General features: G+C 44.2%; 1 protein-coding gene across 1 annotated transcript in view; it reads right to left on the reverse strand.

Moving 5' to 3' along the window:
* Positions 1 to 1,887: 1,887 nt before the first annotated feature.
* The window catches only part of LOC135210921 (MICOS complex subunit Mic10-like), a 45,718-nt gene continuing 33,642 nt past the window's right edge, over positions 1,888 to 13,963 (reverse strand). Inside the window, exons 3-4 of the mRNA XM_064243887.1 lie at positions 2,759 to 2,868; positions 1,888 to 2,581 (exon numbers count right to left, since the gene is read on the reverse strand). Of these exons, the coding sequence (XP_064099957.1) occupies positions 2,549 to 2,581; positions 2,759 to 2,868 (143 nt within the window). The 3' untranslated portion in view covers positions 1,888 to 2,548. The remainder of the gene's footprint in view (positions 2,582 to 2,758; positions 2,869 to 13,963) is intronic.

Here is a 13,963-nt window from a genome sequence, read left to right on the forward strand (position 1 = left end):
TCCAAACCTTTACAGGACACTTAACTTAGCTGCTGCAATCGCTGCACGTTCCATCACGAAGAAGGGAAAAAGATAAATCCACAATTCACAGAGCGAAAGAAAACACGTGTGGTTATAAGTCCGCTAACTGAAAGGATTGACACCAGAGGCGCGGTGATCAGCGTGGCGTGGGTTGTAGTGGTAGTAGTTGCCGCCTCGACCTGTGGATCGGCTCTCTCATTGAGAATTTTGAAATAGGAGAATTCTAAATGGCAAGAAGTTCGTGGTAGTGGTCTCACTCGCCCCAATTACCATACCGACACCCTTCTTTTATTTTGGGTGAGCGAGTCAGTTATACTGACATCTTCTTTGATTTGTTTTTTTCTCTGGTATTTGTTAGCTCATTTACCTTAGAAATAATGAACTAAAGGATTATTTCACGCAGCGACACGAACTGAGCCCAGAAATCATTGATTTTCGGTGCCATAATGTACCAATTTCCGGTTATCAGTGGCGGTAATAGAATTATGGCTCTGAGACACACCTAACAGACGCCATTAACCGGTTATTAGCGCCATAAATTGCTGATTTTTGGTTCTCAGTGACTTTCACTTATCATCAAGCTGTCAGAATGGAAGGCCTGCCGATAACCAGTGACTGCCTGTATTTCAATGTACTTATTTTTTGTGATTTAGTGCCTACCTGATCTCTGGTATGGAAGAGCCCAGATTTTCCTTAACTCTGGATTCTTGGGGAACAAAAAGAGCTTTTAAGTCCCCCCTTATCATTCTCACTGCACCCAAACACACCACAATAAACCATTTTGAAATCCACTATAACAACAACAATATCACTAAGATGCTAATGAACAGTCACCATTTCTTACTAGAGATTTTGGCGGTTTATGAAAAAAAGGGCGCATAAATAGAAAAAAATTGCTTACCTTTTTATATTAATAATAATACCTCTATTATGCAAATTAGGATAATTCATCATTAGATTCTTTGTAAATTTCTCAATCTATGAAGGAGATATTGCCATTTTAACTCCACACGTTGCCATGGCAATGGCTTTGGCATAGGGTAGAATCACGTTACAAAATCGTATGCGCAGACAAGTCCCAAACTCATTGCTAGGTGGGACTACCCGTCATATCTTTATCGTGGCTTCGAGGTTCTACAGAGGAAATGATGAAGTCCTGCCCAACATAAATATGACAGTAAAGAAACATTCAATTGGCATACTTGTTTTAAAGGAAACCTATTTAAATTGAATTAATTGTCAGCTGTTCACTGATTGCTATGCTAGAATTAATTGTCAGCTGTTCACTGATTGCTGGCAAGAATTAATTGTCAGCTGTTCACTGATTGATATACTAATCTTTACAATCACATACACATACTTCACCAGTTATTCAACTAAATATTTCAAATAAATTTTATTCAAATATAACAGTACACACATGAAAGTTACAACAATTCTGAGTGAAAATCACTCCTAACCAAGCAAACAAAAAAGTTATTTTAAAAACAGTACAAACTTAAGATCTATAGTTCCACATATGAAGACTACTAAATGCAAGTGGATGACAATAACATGTCACTATTATAGGTAAAAATACATTAAGATTAAAGTACATGGCAAATCTTCACTGATGCTTAAGGTATAGCAGATTTAGTAAATCAGGGAGTCTTTGTAGTAATTAGTACTACATGTTATTCAGTTCCTGGTAACAAATTCCACTGGCATCCATTAGAACATATCGCTTCCAGTAACTATACATACAGTACTTGAATATATAAAACATTTTGCATAAATGGTACCCAGTGCTTGAACATAAATGCCAAAAAATTTCAGTAAAGAAGTGACACTCAAGTCAATTTTCCAGCATGAAAATGAAACACTGCATTACCATGATGATTTTAATTATGTGATATATGGTAACTCTACTGAAAACAAAACAGATAACTGATCATCTTTAGTATAATATTTACAAAATTATTTCAATATAAGTCTCTAGCATAATTCTTAACCATTTCTTTCAATTCATACATTTTCAGTACTTAATATGTACGTCTTATCATCTGCCATGAAAGTCAAATGTTACAGCTAAACAAAACTAGATGTTTTTATTGAATTGCCTTTTAGCTCTTTCCAACCAGTTTCATCAGAAGAAATAATTGGACAGCAAATTTTAACTCTGACAACTGTACTGCTCATACATCAGTGAAGGTATACTATTAAGCAGAACACTTGCACCACTGTTATGGTTGCTGTACAAGATAGTAAGTACCTGTAAATTAGTAATAACATATTCTACCTGTTTTGACACTTATAAGCCTAAGTTTCCGTAAGAAATAAAGGTAAGTAAAACTTCTATTTTTAAGACATTGTTATTTACAAAAGATAATGATTTTCTCTTAGTTACAGAACTGTACAAATCCTTGAATTAATTTGTCTGAGAATGATGTCTGCCACCTACAGCAAAATAAATCATGACCATCCACTTCCACAATATACATAGATATAAATGGATATAATGCAGAAGGCACAGTATGAATTATGGTTACTATTCTGCTGATGGAGGCGCTTTAGGCTTGACCTGTAAAGAAACATATTTTAATTCAATAAACCTCTGCAATATTTAATACACCTCTGCAATCTTAAAAAGCTATAAAACTATGTATACATTCATTTTTCATCTTCCACTGTTAAATGGTACTGTACATTTCTTTGATATAAAAATCCATGACAAATCCTTGAAAACAACTATACTCACTATGATCTTTTCTGCCTTCACTAGGAATGGTTCATTAAATTCATGCTGACAATTGGCATAGCCCATACCAGCCCCAGCACCCATACCAAATATCAAAGGCCATGGTCTCCCTGAAAAATAATAATCAACAAAAATTTATGACAGAATAAGCCATATGAAGTCAACCTTACTAAAAGTTTTATAAATCATCAAACAATATAACCATGTACTTGCACTCAACACTAAGCAAATACAAGTTTTATCACAGTGAATGATATAGTACATCTAACTGGATGATGCTCTGAAAGGATGAACTTGCAATCTTAGCTAAATTAAATAATCATCCTACTTCCACTTCAAAACACAAATTTTAAACATCAGACTCTGCTCCTCCTCTCGCAAAAAGATCGAGCAAGTGACCCATCATGAACAGGCTCATGCACAGCTCGACACAGGTTTGGCTGGTACACCTTGGTCTAAGCAGTGCACCCTTGCACCCCAAATTTCACTGGGAGTTCCTGTTTGTAGCCCCTCCCACCACCTGTTTTTTTCTAACAACATTTTGTTCATAGGACTCGAGAAAGAGAGATAGGCACTCAGTTTAATGACTGTTTATGGTGAGTATCGGGGTTGGTATAACAGGTTTTTGTGTACACTTTTTAATTTAAATAGGTTAGGATGGAAGCAAAATTCTTGAGCAATTTTTTTTTAACTAACAGCAGAAGGAGCAGCAGGTAATTTTTTTGGATGCCCAGATTTATAATTATTGGATTTATCTATAATATTGGAAAAGCATCTATTTATATATCAGTAAATATTAATTTATCTTTGTTTGGTGTATGTATTTGTGAATGAGAGAATCAGTTTATTTTTATTTTGAATATTGTGTGATAGTTTAGTTAGCTATGAGAGTTGAGGTTTTTTTTTTTTTTTTTTTTTTTTTTTTTTTTTTTTTTTTTTTATTTAATTGCAGAACTATGATTCCTCTTATCACACCTTCTGGTTGAGGGAAGCTTCTTTTCCCTCTTCTGTTATGAATGGCAATTGCATGTTGATGATCCTACTTAAATAAAAAAAAATTTAAATACTGTAGACTGCTTTAGAGGATATTAATTGATTGTTAAGGACTAAGCCTGGGAAAGAATTTGATCCACTTTTGATGATGATAATAACCCCTACTGAGTAAGGTTCTGGGATTTGACTGCTTCGTCAGATTGACAGGAGTTACCATTTGCCCACGGAGCAGTGGTTAAAATGCCCATGTAGACTTTTCAGTGTAGTGTGTGGGGCAATGGTGTCCTATTATTTTCAAGGTGTTTGTTATATTTAGGTTGTGGGTACTTTTAATGTTGTTTGCTTTAGTTTGAAGTCGGTATTGTGGTGTTTAAATGTTTTAGTTTTAACGAATATATTTTTAAGGATTATGTTTTGTTTAATTGTCATTTCTGTACGAGGGTCCAGTTACTGATAACTTAAGAGGAAAAGTCTGTGTTGTAGTAATTTTTGAGAGAAAAATTTAAGCTTATGGGTCTTTTTCTGGGTTTGACCTGTGTCTGCCGGTGAAATGTTCCTGTAACTCGCATTTCTAAGTATAAATAGATTCTAAATATACCAGAAAAAATGCTAGAATGGAATCCTGAAGTTACTACCTTCAGCTCGATCACCTAAGGGCGTCGGTATAAGCACTGGGGCGAGTGGAAGCCACTACCACAGGAATTCTGCCAATTAGAAGATTCCTTTCAAAGTCCCTCCCATGGCGAGAGCCGTTACAAAGACTACCCCTTCCACCTTCCACTCACTACTACTACTACCTACGCCCGGCAACTTCATTCCTGTAATTAGCTGCATTGGTTACGCACGTGTCTTCGTGGCTCCCCTTGTGCTTTCTTTTGGCAAAGCTATGGCTACTACAGAGCTCCCAGTTTCTTCATCCAAGCTGAGTATTCCATTTTGCATTTTGGTAATTCGTGTGGTCACGATGCATTCCCCTTTTCTGCCTATGCGGCCCCTTAGTTCTAACGAACCAGGGTGACGCTTTGTTCATCCACCATCTTGGGTGCATCATCAGACGCGTGCGTTATTTATCTTTGTTTATTTATGATTACACTTGCTCACAGTTTTATAGTTACCGTTTTATCGTATTCCCGTGCGTTTCATAACTCCTGCCGTATCTGGAGTTCTGAATTTACGATCTTTATTATACGTCGTAGGCTCTAACGCGCTCCTGACGTCCTCTGGGGTCCTTAATTTATTGTTTATTTCGTATTTCTAGCCATTGGCTTTTTCCTCAGTCCCTCAGGAGCATGTTCGTTCACCTTCGTACATATTATTTATTTTGTATTTTATGTGTGTAGTGTATTTGGGCTTCCAGTGAGCCTATCGTACGCTAGCGTGGTAGAGAGAGCGAGTCCTCTTCTCTCTCTCGCGCAATTTTATGCAATTTTACTGTTTTCGATGTTAGCCAGCTACGCACTTGATTTTACGCACATTTATGATTTTTCTATCACTGTGAGGTTGGAAGTTTTGCTCTCCCTCCCTGGCTTAGCTGACCAGGCCTAGGCTAGGTTTTGGAAGGTAGGCCAGGTGACCCTACCCCTCTACCCCTTAGGCCCTCCATCCCCCCCCTCCCCCCCCGCCTGCGCTACGGTGCTGGCGGGGAGGACGATCCAGGATAGAGAGCCTCTCTCTTGTCATGTTTGTTGGACCTATCCTCCCTACCTGACCAGATCAAAATTTCGATTTTGGAGGGCTTGTTTGAGTGACTACCGTCCTCGTCATGTCGTCCTTGGAGGCCTATCTGGCCTACCTGACCGGATCCGTATCGATCTCGGAGGGTTAGGCTAGATCCCTGCTGGGTATATCCTTTTTCACCTTACTGTCCCCTTGCAACTCTTCCAGTGATCCCTTATTATTGTATTTTTATTTATGTTGTTGTTGGGTTGTGTATCGCCTTGGCCTTGCCTCCTTAAGGGTGCCAGTTGGCCTGCTGCCTCCTGCCCCTTTAGTAGTAGGCTAATAGCCTCCCGTAAGATGGTGATCGCCGATCGGTTGCTGTGACCAAACAATCACGACTGGCCACCCCATAGGGGGCCAGTCGGCCTACTGCCCGCTGCCCCCTTTAGTAGTAGGCTAGTACAGCTTCCAGTAGGTGGTGATCTCTGATCAGTAGCTATGGCCAAACGATCACGACCAGCCACCCCTCCCCCCTCCATCCCCCCAACCCCCCAGCACCGGCTCCGCCTGGCGCTGCCTATTAGCTAGCAGTGCAAGTAATCCTACCAATGAACGGCCGGTAGAACATCATCTGTCCGATGGGGAAGGGATGGGTTGGAGGGGAGTGGTTACTGGTATTAGGTGTAATCTCCTTATTATGTCTCCAGGCCTGTAGCTCCGCCGGCTAGGTGGAGTCTACCATCACACCAGCCAGCGGGCTGTGCACCGGATCATACATTTCTACTGCTCTGCCGCTCAGTTGTCCTTTCTCCCTGTTGTCTCCACCTCCCCACTCACGTGGGGACGGATTCGGGCTCAGAGTTGCATTTCTAGCTACCTTAGAATTGCTTCTCCCATTTCCCCCCCCCCCCCCCCCCCCCCCCTTGTGTCAGGTTCAGGCCTAGGTCTTACCTTTTCCCCTGTTCTGCTCATATCAGCCTGTCTCCGCCGGCGTTACTTTATGACAATGGGATTATGAGACTCCGGAGCAGGCCAAGCCCTTAAGAGATTACACCAGATTACCAGATGTATTATACATTCGTTTAAAACTCTGTAGTTATATCTCTGGACCCGTAGGGTTCCAACGTAGTGTGGTCTACCATCACACTCGCCACCGGAGTTTGTCATACCAGGTTTCCGCCGCTCAGTTTTCCGTTTTCTTGATTTCGCTGTTCCCCATTTCGGTGGGGACGGTAAAGGGTTCAGATATGCGACTTCGTCAATTCGTAGCTTTTCTGATTCAGTACGACCGGACTCAGGATTAGGTCTTTCCTTCTCCTCGGTCCTGCTCGTCTCAAGACCCCATACACTGGGTATATCTTTATTTTCCCGAAGATGGACTCCGGAGCAGGCAGAAACACCCAGAGCCCTTTTTTCTGTTATTCATTCATTGAGTTGAAGTCATTTGGTGAGTAAGTCATGAACCGATATCTAGATTAAGGTGCATGCTCCCACCAGAGTTAACTCCGGCGCTTTTTGTATAATACTCATTTGACCTTTCACCTTACAGATGGTCCGTTGCCAGGCGGAAGGGTGCTCCGCTACCCTCATCAAGCCCTACGGGCATGTGGTCTGTAGGTCACATGACAACTGCGCCGTCCAACTGAAGGACTACCTGGTCTAGCACCCCGACACTTGTACGGTGTTCTATGATATGGTGACCATCATCTCTGAAGAGATGGTAAAGTAACTTCCTCACCTCATCATTTACGTGAAATTTCTGTATTACGGCAACTTTATGAAATTTCTTGGATATACTATTCCCCAGATGGGATACTAATTCGATTCCCTTTTTTACAGGCTAGCTTGGCCCTCCGGCAGGAAACCAAAGCATCCCTCAAGTGCTGGGTCGGAGGTTTTGGCAGGAACGCCGCGGCCGGACAGCCTTATGTGTTGTCCGAGAACCTGTGCTCCCTTTTGTATCCGGGAGCCATGGCTACAATGGCTGTTCCTGCGGCGATAGCGAACCCTACCATTGAGAACATCCGGCTGGAGATGTTGCCCCTCCCGGAGGACCAAGATTGCGACCTGGTGGCAGAAGAGGTGGCGGCCATCAGCCTCCACCACGAACCGATGGAAACCGAGGAGGAGGTAGGTAGGGAGGTAAGTGAGGCAGGTAGTCTCCCCTTTAGCTCCACTCCTTCTTCCTCTTCCTTCCAGGGCTTCACTAAGTCCGCCCCCTCTTGGGATAGATCGGCTTCGGTCATTCCCAAAGTCAAGGTTATAAAGACGAGATCCCTTCCAAAGGGATCCAAACCTGCTCCGGCGGGTGCGGCTAAGTCGTCCTCGGCCCCCAAGCCGTTGACCTCTGCTGCTAAGCCGCCCTCTTCCAAGGCTTCTCCCCCTCCCAAGGGGTTGAGAGCCAAGACATCCAGAACCAAGCCAACGGAGTCCGGCTTTGACCAGGAGGCATTCCCTAATCTTCTAATGATGAAGATGAGCGAAGTAGTAGACAATAAGCTTGTGTCGGTGTCCACTCAACTCGCTTCAGGCCTAGAGACCTCAGGGCAAACAATACTGTCTCTGACCGAGAGGATCAGAGCCCAGGAGGAATTGGTGACCGGAATCCTCCAGTCCGGGACCACGGCACAGACCGTGACAGTTCCGGACACGTCAAAGCTTCTGTCATTTGATAACAACAACCCATGGCGGTTAGCGTTGCATGCCCCGTATTCAGATGGGAAACTGACGATCGAAGGTTGTGGAACCTGAGCGGTAGAAGACTTCGAGTTCTTCCCGGGGAGCCTCCAGTTTCCATTTCTGGGATATGCTAGACTAGCAGAAAACGCGCTAGTCAGGGTAGACAAGGTCCCGAAAGAGACCGTGATATACCCTAGTGACCAGGCCCAAGCTGTATGGGTCTGCACCCTTACAGCGTGGGAATGCGTTAATACCAAGCTAACGAACCATAAAGGTAGCTTCACTATGTTTGTGACCCCGCGAGGAGTTCCGTCGCCTTGCACATCTAAAGTTGCGGAACTGACTCTACAAGCAGCGGTGGAGGATAAGCCCTTACCTATTTTAAAAGAGACTGAGGCTACCTCCTTACTCTTCCCCGCAGATGTGGAGTTTTGGACTGACGCTCCGGCTATGTTCACGGTGGGTAAACTCGACCCGGAGTGCGCCTCCACCCTGTTCGCAGAGAAGCTACCTAGGATTCCGGACCACTTGGTCAAAGCGGAATTCGAGGCGAGATGGAGATTGGGCAGGTCGATCAACTCAGTCACCTCTGCGGAGTTGATCTCTACGACGTTCACCGATGAAGCTCTGTTCCGGGTCCACATGAAGTCTCTGTTACAGACCTTCCAGGCGGACCTGTATGATTTTATTGGGGCTAGACGAGCCTGCAGGAAGCATGTCCTTGCGAATGCTTCCATAAGGCACGAGCCAAACAAGCTTATAAAGGCTTCAATCTGGGGCACCAACCTATTCCCTAAAGACGAAGTTAACAACGTCTTCCATGAAGCAGCTAGAGCCAACCAGTGTCTTCGTTGTCCATTGGGGACTTCCTTTCAAAAGGAAGTTTGATACCCCCGGACCCCAATCCAGACCTAGGAAGAGGCCAAGGAAATTCCATCCTTACCAGCCCTCTCATCCTCAGGCGGTTCCGCTCTCCCAGGTCGGTAAGCCTTCGACATCCAAGGCTCAACAGCAGCAGCAGTATGTTCTGGTCCAAACTCCGCCAGCTCAGCAACCCTCATCCTCAACAACCTTGGTGGCTTCCCCAGCCTTCAACCCCTCCTACGAGTTGCGAGGAGCATTTCGCGGCTACAGTAGGCATGCCGGAAGTAGCAGAGCCAGACGTGGCTCCTGGCAGTGATGTGGGTCTAGAGGCAGGGGCTTCAGAGGAGGCAGAGGAAGCAGACCGGCAGCCAACCAGTGAGAGTCTGCAGGTGGGAGGGAGATTATATCTCTTCCGGGACCATTGGACCTTCAGTTCGTGGGCCCACAGCATTGTTTCGAAAGGTCTAGGGTGGAAATGGGAGAAAGAGCCTCCTCCACCAGTCAGTTTTCACCAGACTCCAATGACGGAGCTACTAGAATATGTCAAAGATCTCCTCCAAAAGAAGGCGATAAAGAAAGTCAAACGCCTAAAGTTTAAAGGATGTCTGTTCAGTGGACCAAATAAGGATTCGTACAAACGAAGAGTGATTCTGGACTTGTCCTGTCTCAACTCATACATTCAATGTGACAAGTTCTGCATGCTGACCATCTCGCAGGTGCGGACCTTACTTCCCTGTGGGGCTGTCACCACCTCTATAGATCTTACAGACGCTTACTATCATGTTCCGATAGCAAGAAATTTCTCTCCGTACCTAGGCTTCAAACTAGGAAAACAGGCTTACTCATTCAGTGTCGTGCCATTCGGGCTCAACATAGCGCCCAGAATATTCACCAAGTTAGGAGAGACGATAGTTCAAGAGCTAAGAACTCGAGGGGTAATGTTAGTAGCTTACCTAGATGACTGGCTCATTTGGGCAACCAACAGCGAGGAGTGTCACAAAGCAACAGCCAAAGTTATAGAATTCCTAGAATATCTGGGTTTCCAGATAAAGAAAAATCCTGGCTCGTTCCGGCTTCACGCTTTCAATGGCTGGGAATCCAATGGGACCTAAATTCGCACAAACTATCTCTCCCATCCAAGAAGGTCAGGGAGATAGCGAAGGATACGAGACAGTTCCTCAAAAACAAAAAGGCTTCTCGTCGTACCCAAGAGAGAATTCTAGGTTCACTGCAGTTTGCCTCGATAACGGACGTCCTGTTGAAAGCCAGACTAAAGGATATCAATCGAGTCTGGCGAAAGAGAGCCAACGCCAAACTCAGGGACAAGATCTCACTAATTCCGCTGATATTAACTAAAAGGCTCCGTCCATGGACAGAATGCCGGAGCCTGTCCAAGTCAGTGCCACTGCAATTCCCTCCGCCATCTCTAACGATCCACACGGACTCCTCTCTGAGCAGTTGGGGAGGTTACTCACAATACAAGAAAGTTCAAAGAACATGGTCAGCGATGTTCCGCCAGTTCCACATCAATGTCCTAGAAGCAATGGCCATTTTTCTGACTCTAAAACGCCTGGCTCCAGCCAAAAACATTCATATTAGGTTAGTCTCGGACAGCGCAGTAGTAGTCCATTGCATAAACAGAGGAGGCTCCAGGTCGAGCAAAGTAAACCACGTAATGATTGCGATTTTCTTGTTAGCAACGAAAAATCGTTGGCACCTGTCAGCCACTCACCTGGCAGGAGTAAGGAATGTCATCGCAGACTCACTAACCAGGACGACTCCGCTGGAGTCAGAGTGGTCCCTGAACATGAAGTCATTCCGCTGGATTTGCAACCAAATCCCGGGCCTTCAAGTAGACCTGTTCGCCACAGAGTCCAATCACAAACTCCCGTGTTACGTGGCTCCCAATCTGGACCCTCTAGCTCATGCCACAGATACAATGTCCATAGACTGGAACGGTTGGCAGAAGATTTATCTGTTCCCACCAGTAAATCTTCTGATGAAAGTCCTGCACAAGCTAAGATCTTTCACGGGACAGGTAGCATTGGTTGCACCCAAATGGCCGAAGAGCAACTGGTTTCCTCTTCTGCTAGAATTGAATCTCCGTCCCAGACGGATCCCCTGTCCAGAACTGACTCAAGTAGTACAAACTCGGACTGTGTCAGTTTCCTCAAGAATTCTGAATGCCCTAACTTTATGGACTTCATGAAGTTTGCGGCCCACAAGGACGCTAGTATCGATCCACTAAACATCCTGTTTGTAGAATCTGATAAAAGAGAGTCAATGCTCAGACAGTATGATTCAGCAGTGAATAAATTGGCCATCTTTCTAAAAGAAACTGATGCCCAACAGATGACTACGAATCTGGCAATTTCATTCTTTAGAACTCTATTTGAGAAAGGCCTAGCTGCTAGTACCATTACTACAATCAAATCTGCCTTAAGGAAGATTTTTCAGCTTGGTTTTAGTATTGATTTGTCGGATTCGTACTTCTCTTCAATCCCGCGAGCATGTGCCCGCCTGAGACCAGTAGACCGCCCTCATACAGTCTCCCGGTTCTTAAATGATGTACTTAGATTGGCCTCAGACACTGATAATGATTCATGCTCATATACAACCCTTCTCAGGAAAACTTTATTCTTAATGAGCTTGGCGTCAGGTGCCAGAATATCTGAACTCTTGGCTCTCTCTTGAGACCCTAACCACGTCGAATTCCTCCCGTCGGATAAAGTGCTACTATCCCCGGATCGGAAATTCTTGGCCAAGAATGAAGACCCACAAAACAGGTGGGCCCCATGGAAAATTGTTCCTCTTACACAAGACACATCATTGTGTCCTGTCGACACCCTCAAATCCTATCTGGCCAAGACGTCCAATAAGTCTTCAGGTCCCCTTTTTATTAGAAAGAAAGGCGGTACGATTTCTCTGAGAGGTATTAGACAACAAATCCTCTATTTTATTAAGCAAGCCAACCCGAATTCACTTCCGCACATTCATGATATCCGGGTAGTGGCTACCTCGATTAACTATTTTCACAATATGAACTTCGAGGACCTGAAGAAATATATGGGTTGGAAATCTCCGGCAGTATTTAAACGCCACTATTTCAAGAACTTAGAGGCCCTTAAATTCTCAGCAGTGGCCTCAAGGAGCACAGTCTCCCCTGAATGACAGAGTCCTAAAACTCTATTCTATTGCTCGTTCTGCTTAGCCCTTTATCCCTGATTCCTCACTCCTTCCTGCCTGCCTCGCTCGTATCCCCTACCAATCTTCCTTCCTGGTGCCAGACTGGTTTGCTTGCCATTCTGTTGCCGGACTTGTATATGCATTGGGACTCACCTTTTGTATTCCTTACCTGTTTTGTACATACGTCTAGGTATATATCACATTGCTTCAGATACCATTCCATTGTATTTTTATTTTATTACTAGTTATTAAGTTCTAATACAAGTCTTAATTTTAAGAATTCACTAAGTGTCTGTTTCTTTTACGGCTCATTAAAATTATTCTTTAGTGAACTTTAAGTTTCATTATTCCTTTATGCATTTTTGTCTGGTATCTTTCAAGCTTGTATGGCAATTCTCTGATACTATTTCACTGGCAGACACAGGTCAAACCCAGAAAAGGGATTTTGACGAAGGAAAAATCTATTTCTGGGGGAAGACCTGTGTCGCCCGGTGAACCCGACCCTCTTTCTTCTCCTGATCCCCACCCTGTAGCCAGTCCAAGCTTGGGTGTCTATTCCAGGAATGAAGATGCCGGACGTGGGTAGTAGTAGTAGCGAGCGGAAGGTGGAAGGGGTAGTCTTTGTAACGGCTCTCACCGTGGGAGGGACTTTGAAAGGAATCTTCTAATTGGCAGAAGTCCTGTGGTAGTGGCTTCCACTCGCCCCAGTGCTTATACCGACGCCCTTGGGTGATCGAGCTGAAGGTAGTAACTTCAGCATTCCATTCTAGCTTTTTCTCTGGTATATTTAGAATCTATTTATACTTAGAAATGCGAGTTATAGGAACATTTCACCAGGCGACACAGGTCTTCCACCAGAAATAGATTTTTCCTTCGTCAAAATCCCTTTTTTTAAATTTAATTTTATTTTTTCTGCATCCTGCCACACCTATACTATCTGTTTGGTTATGGGTTTGTTTGATTCAGTGTAAAATCAATGTTGGGAGTATGAATATAATACCAATGAATATGAAGTAGCTACTGTCGCATATATAATATAAGCAGGTTAGGGGTAATTACATTTGCTTTATGTTTGTGGTAGGGGTGTAAGAATACTACCATCGTAGATTCTGCAGTTCGTAAAGGCGACTAAAAGGGCAGCTGCTCCCTTGTAGTCGTACTTTTTATTAAAAGGCTACGCCCACCGTCAATAATTGTGGCAACTGCTGCCTTGCAGTCTTACTCTTTAGTAAAAGGCTAGGCCCATCGCCAATAACTGTGGTTGATGACAGCAAGGGCATGCGGTCATAAAAACCCCTTTGCCAAACAATAATTCATGCCTGATGTGTTAAGGAATATGAGTGCGGCTAGGGCGTCCCCTGTGAGCGATGCGCTTTAGAACATCAGAATCCCCCTACTGGCATGATAAATGGGCGAGGGGTACCTCAGGGTTCATATGACTGTGGCCCAAGAAGTTAGTGAAAAAGTGGAAGATAAGAGCAGGTACATGTAATGTAGGTTCTCTAATAGGTAAACTGAGGGAGATAGTAGATGTGATAGAGAGGAGGACAGATTTCTTGTATGTGCAGGACCAAAAAGCCTGGAGGGTGGGCATGCAAAGACAGTCTTCCCCCCTTCTTCCTTGGTGCGGAGCCACGATCCAACAGACTGTAGAGCTTTCTTCATTGAAATGGCAGGGCGCATCTTCAGGAAGGAGGAGGACTTAGAGGTCTTCGTACTAGAAGACAAAGAACGAGGAGACGGAATGGCGGCAGGACTAAGGGAGTCTCCAAACTCTTGCAACAAAAGAGCCGCTAAGGTCTTATAGTCAGAGAGACCCGCCCC

Source organism: Macrobrachium nipponense, chromosome 4 (assembly GCF_015104395.2).
Source record: "Macrobrachium nipponense isolate FS-2020 chromosome 4, ASM1510439v2, whole genome shotgun sequence".
Lineage (NCBI taxonomy): Eukaryota > Metazoa > Arthropoda > Malacostraca > Decapoda > Palaemonidae > Macrobrachium > Macrobrachium nipponense.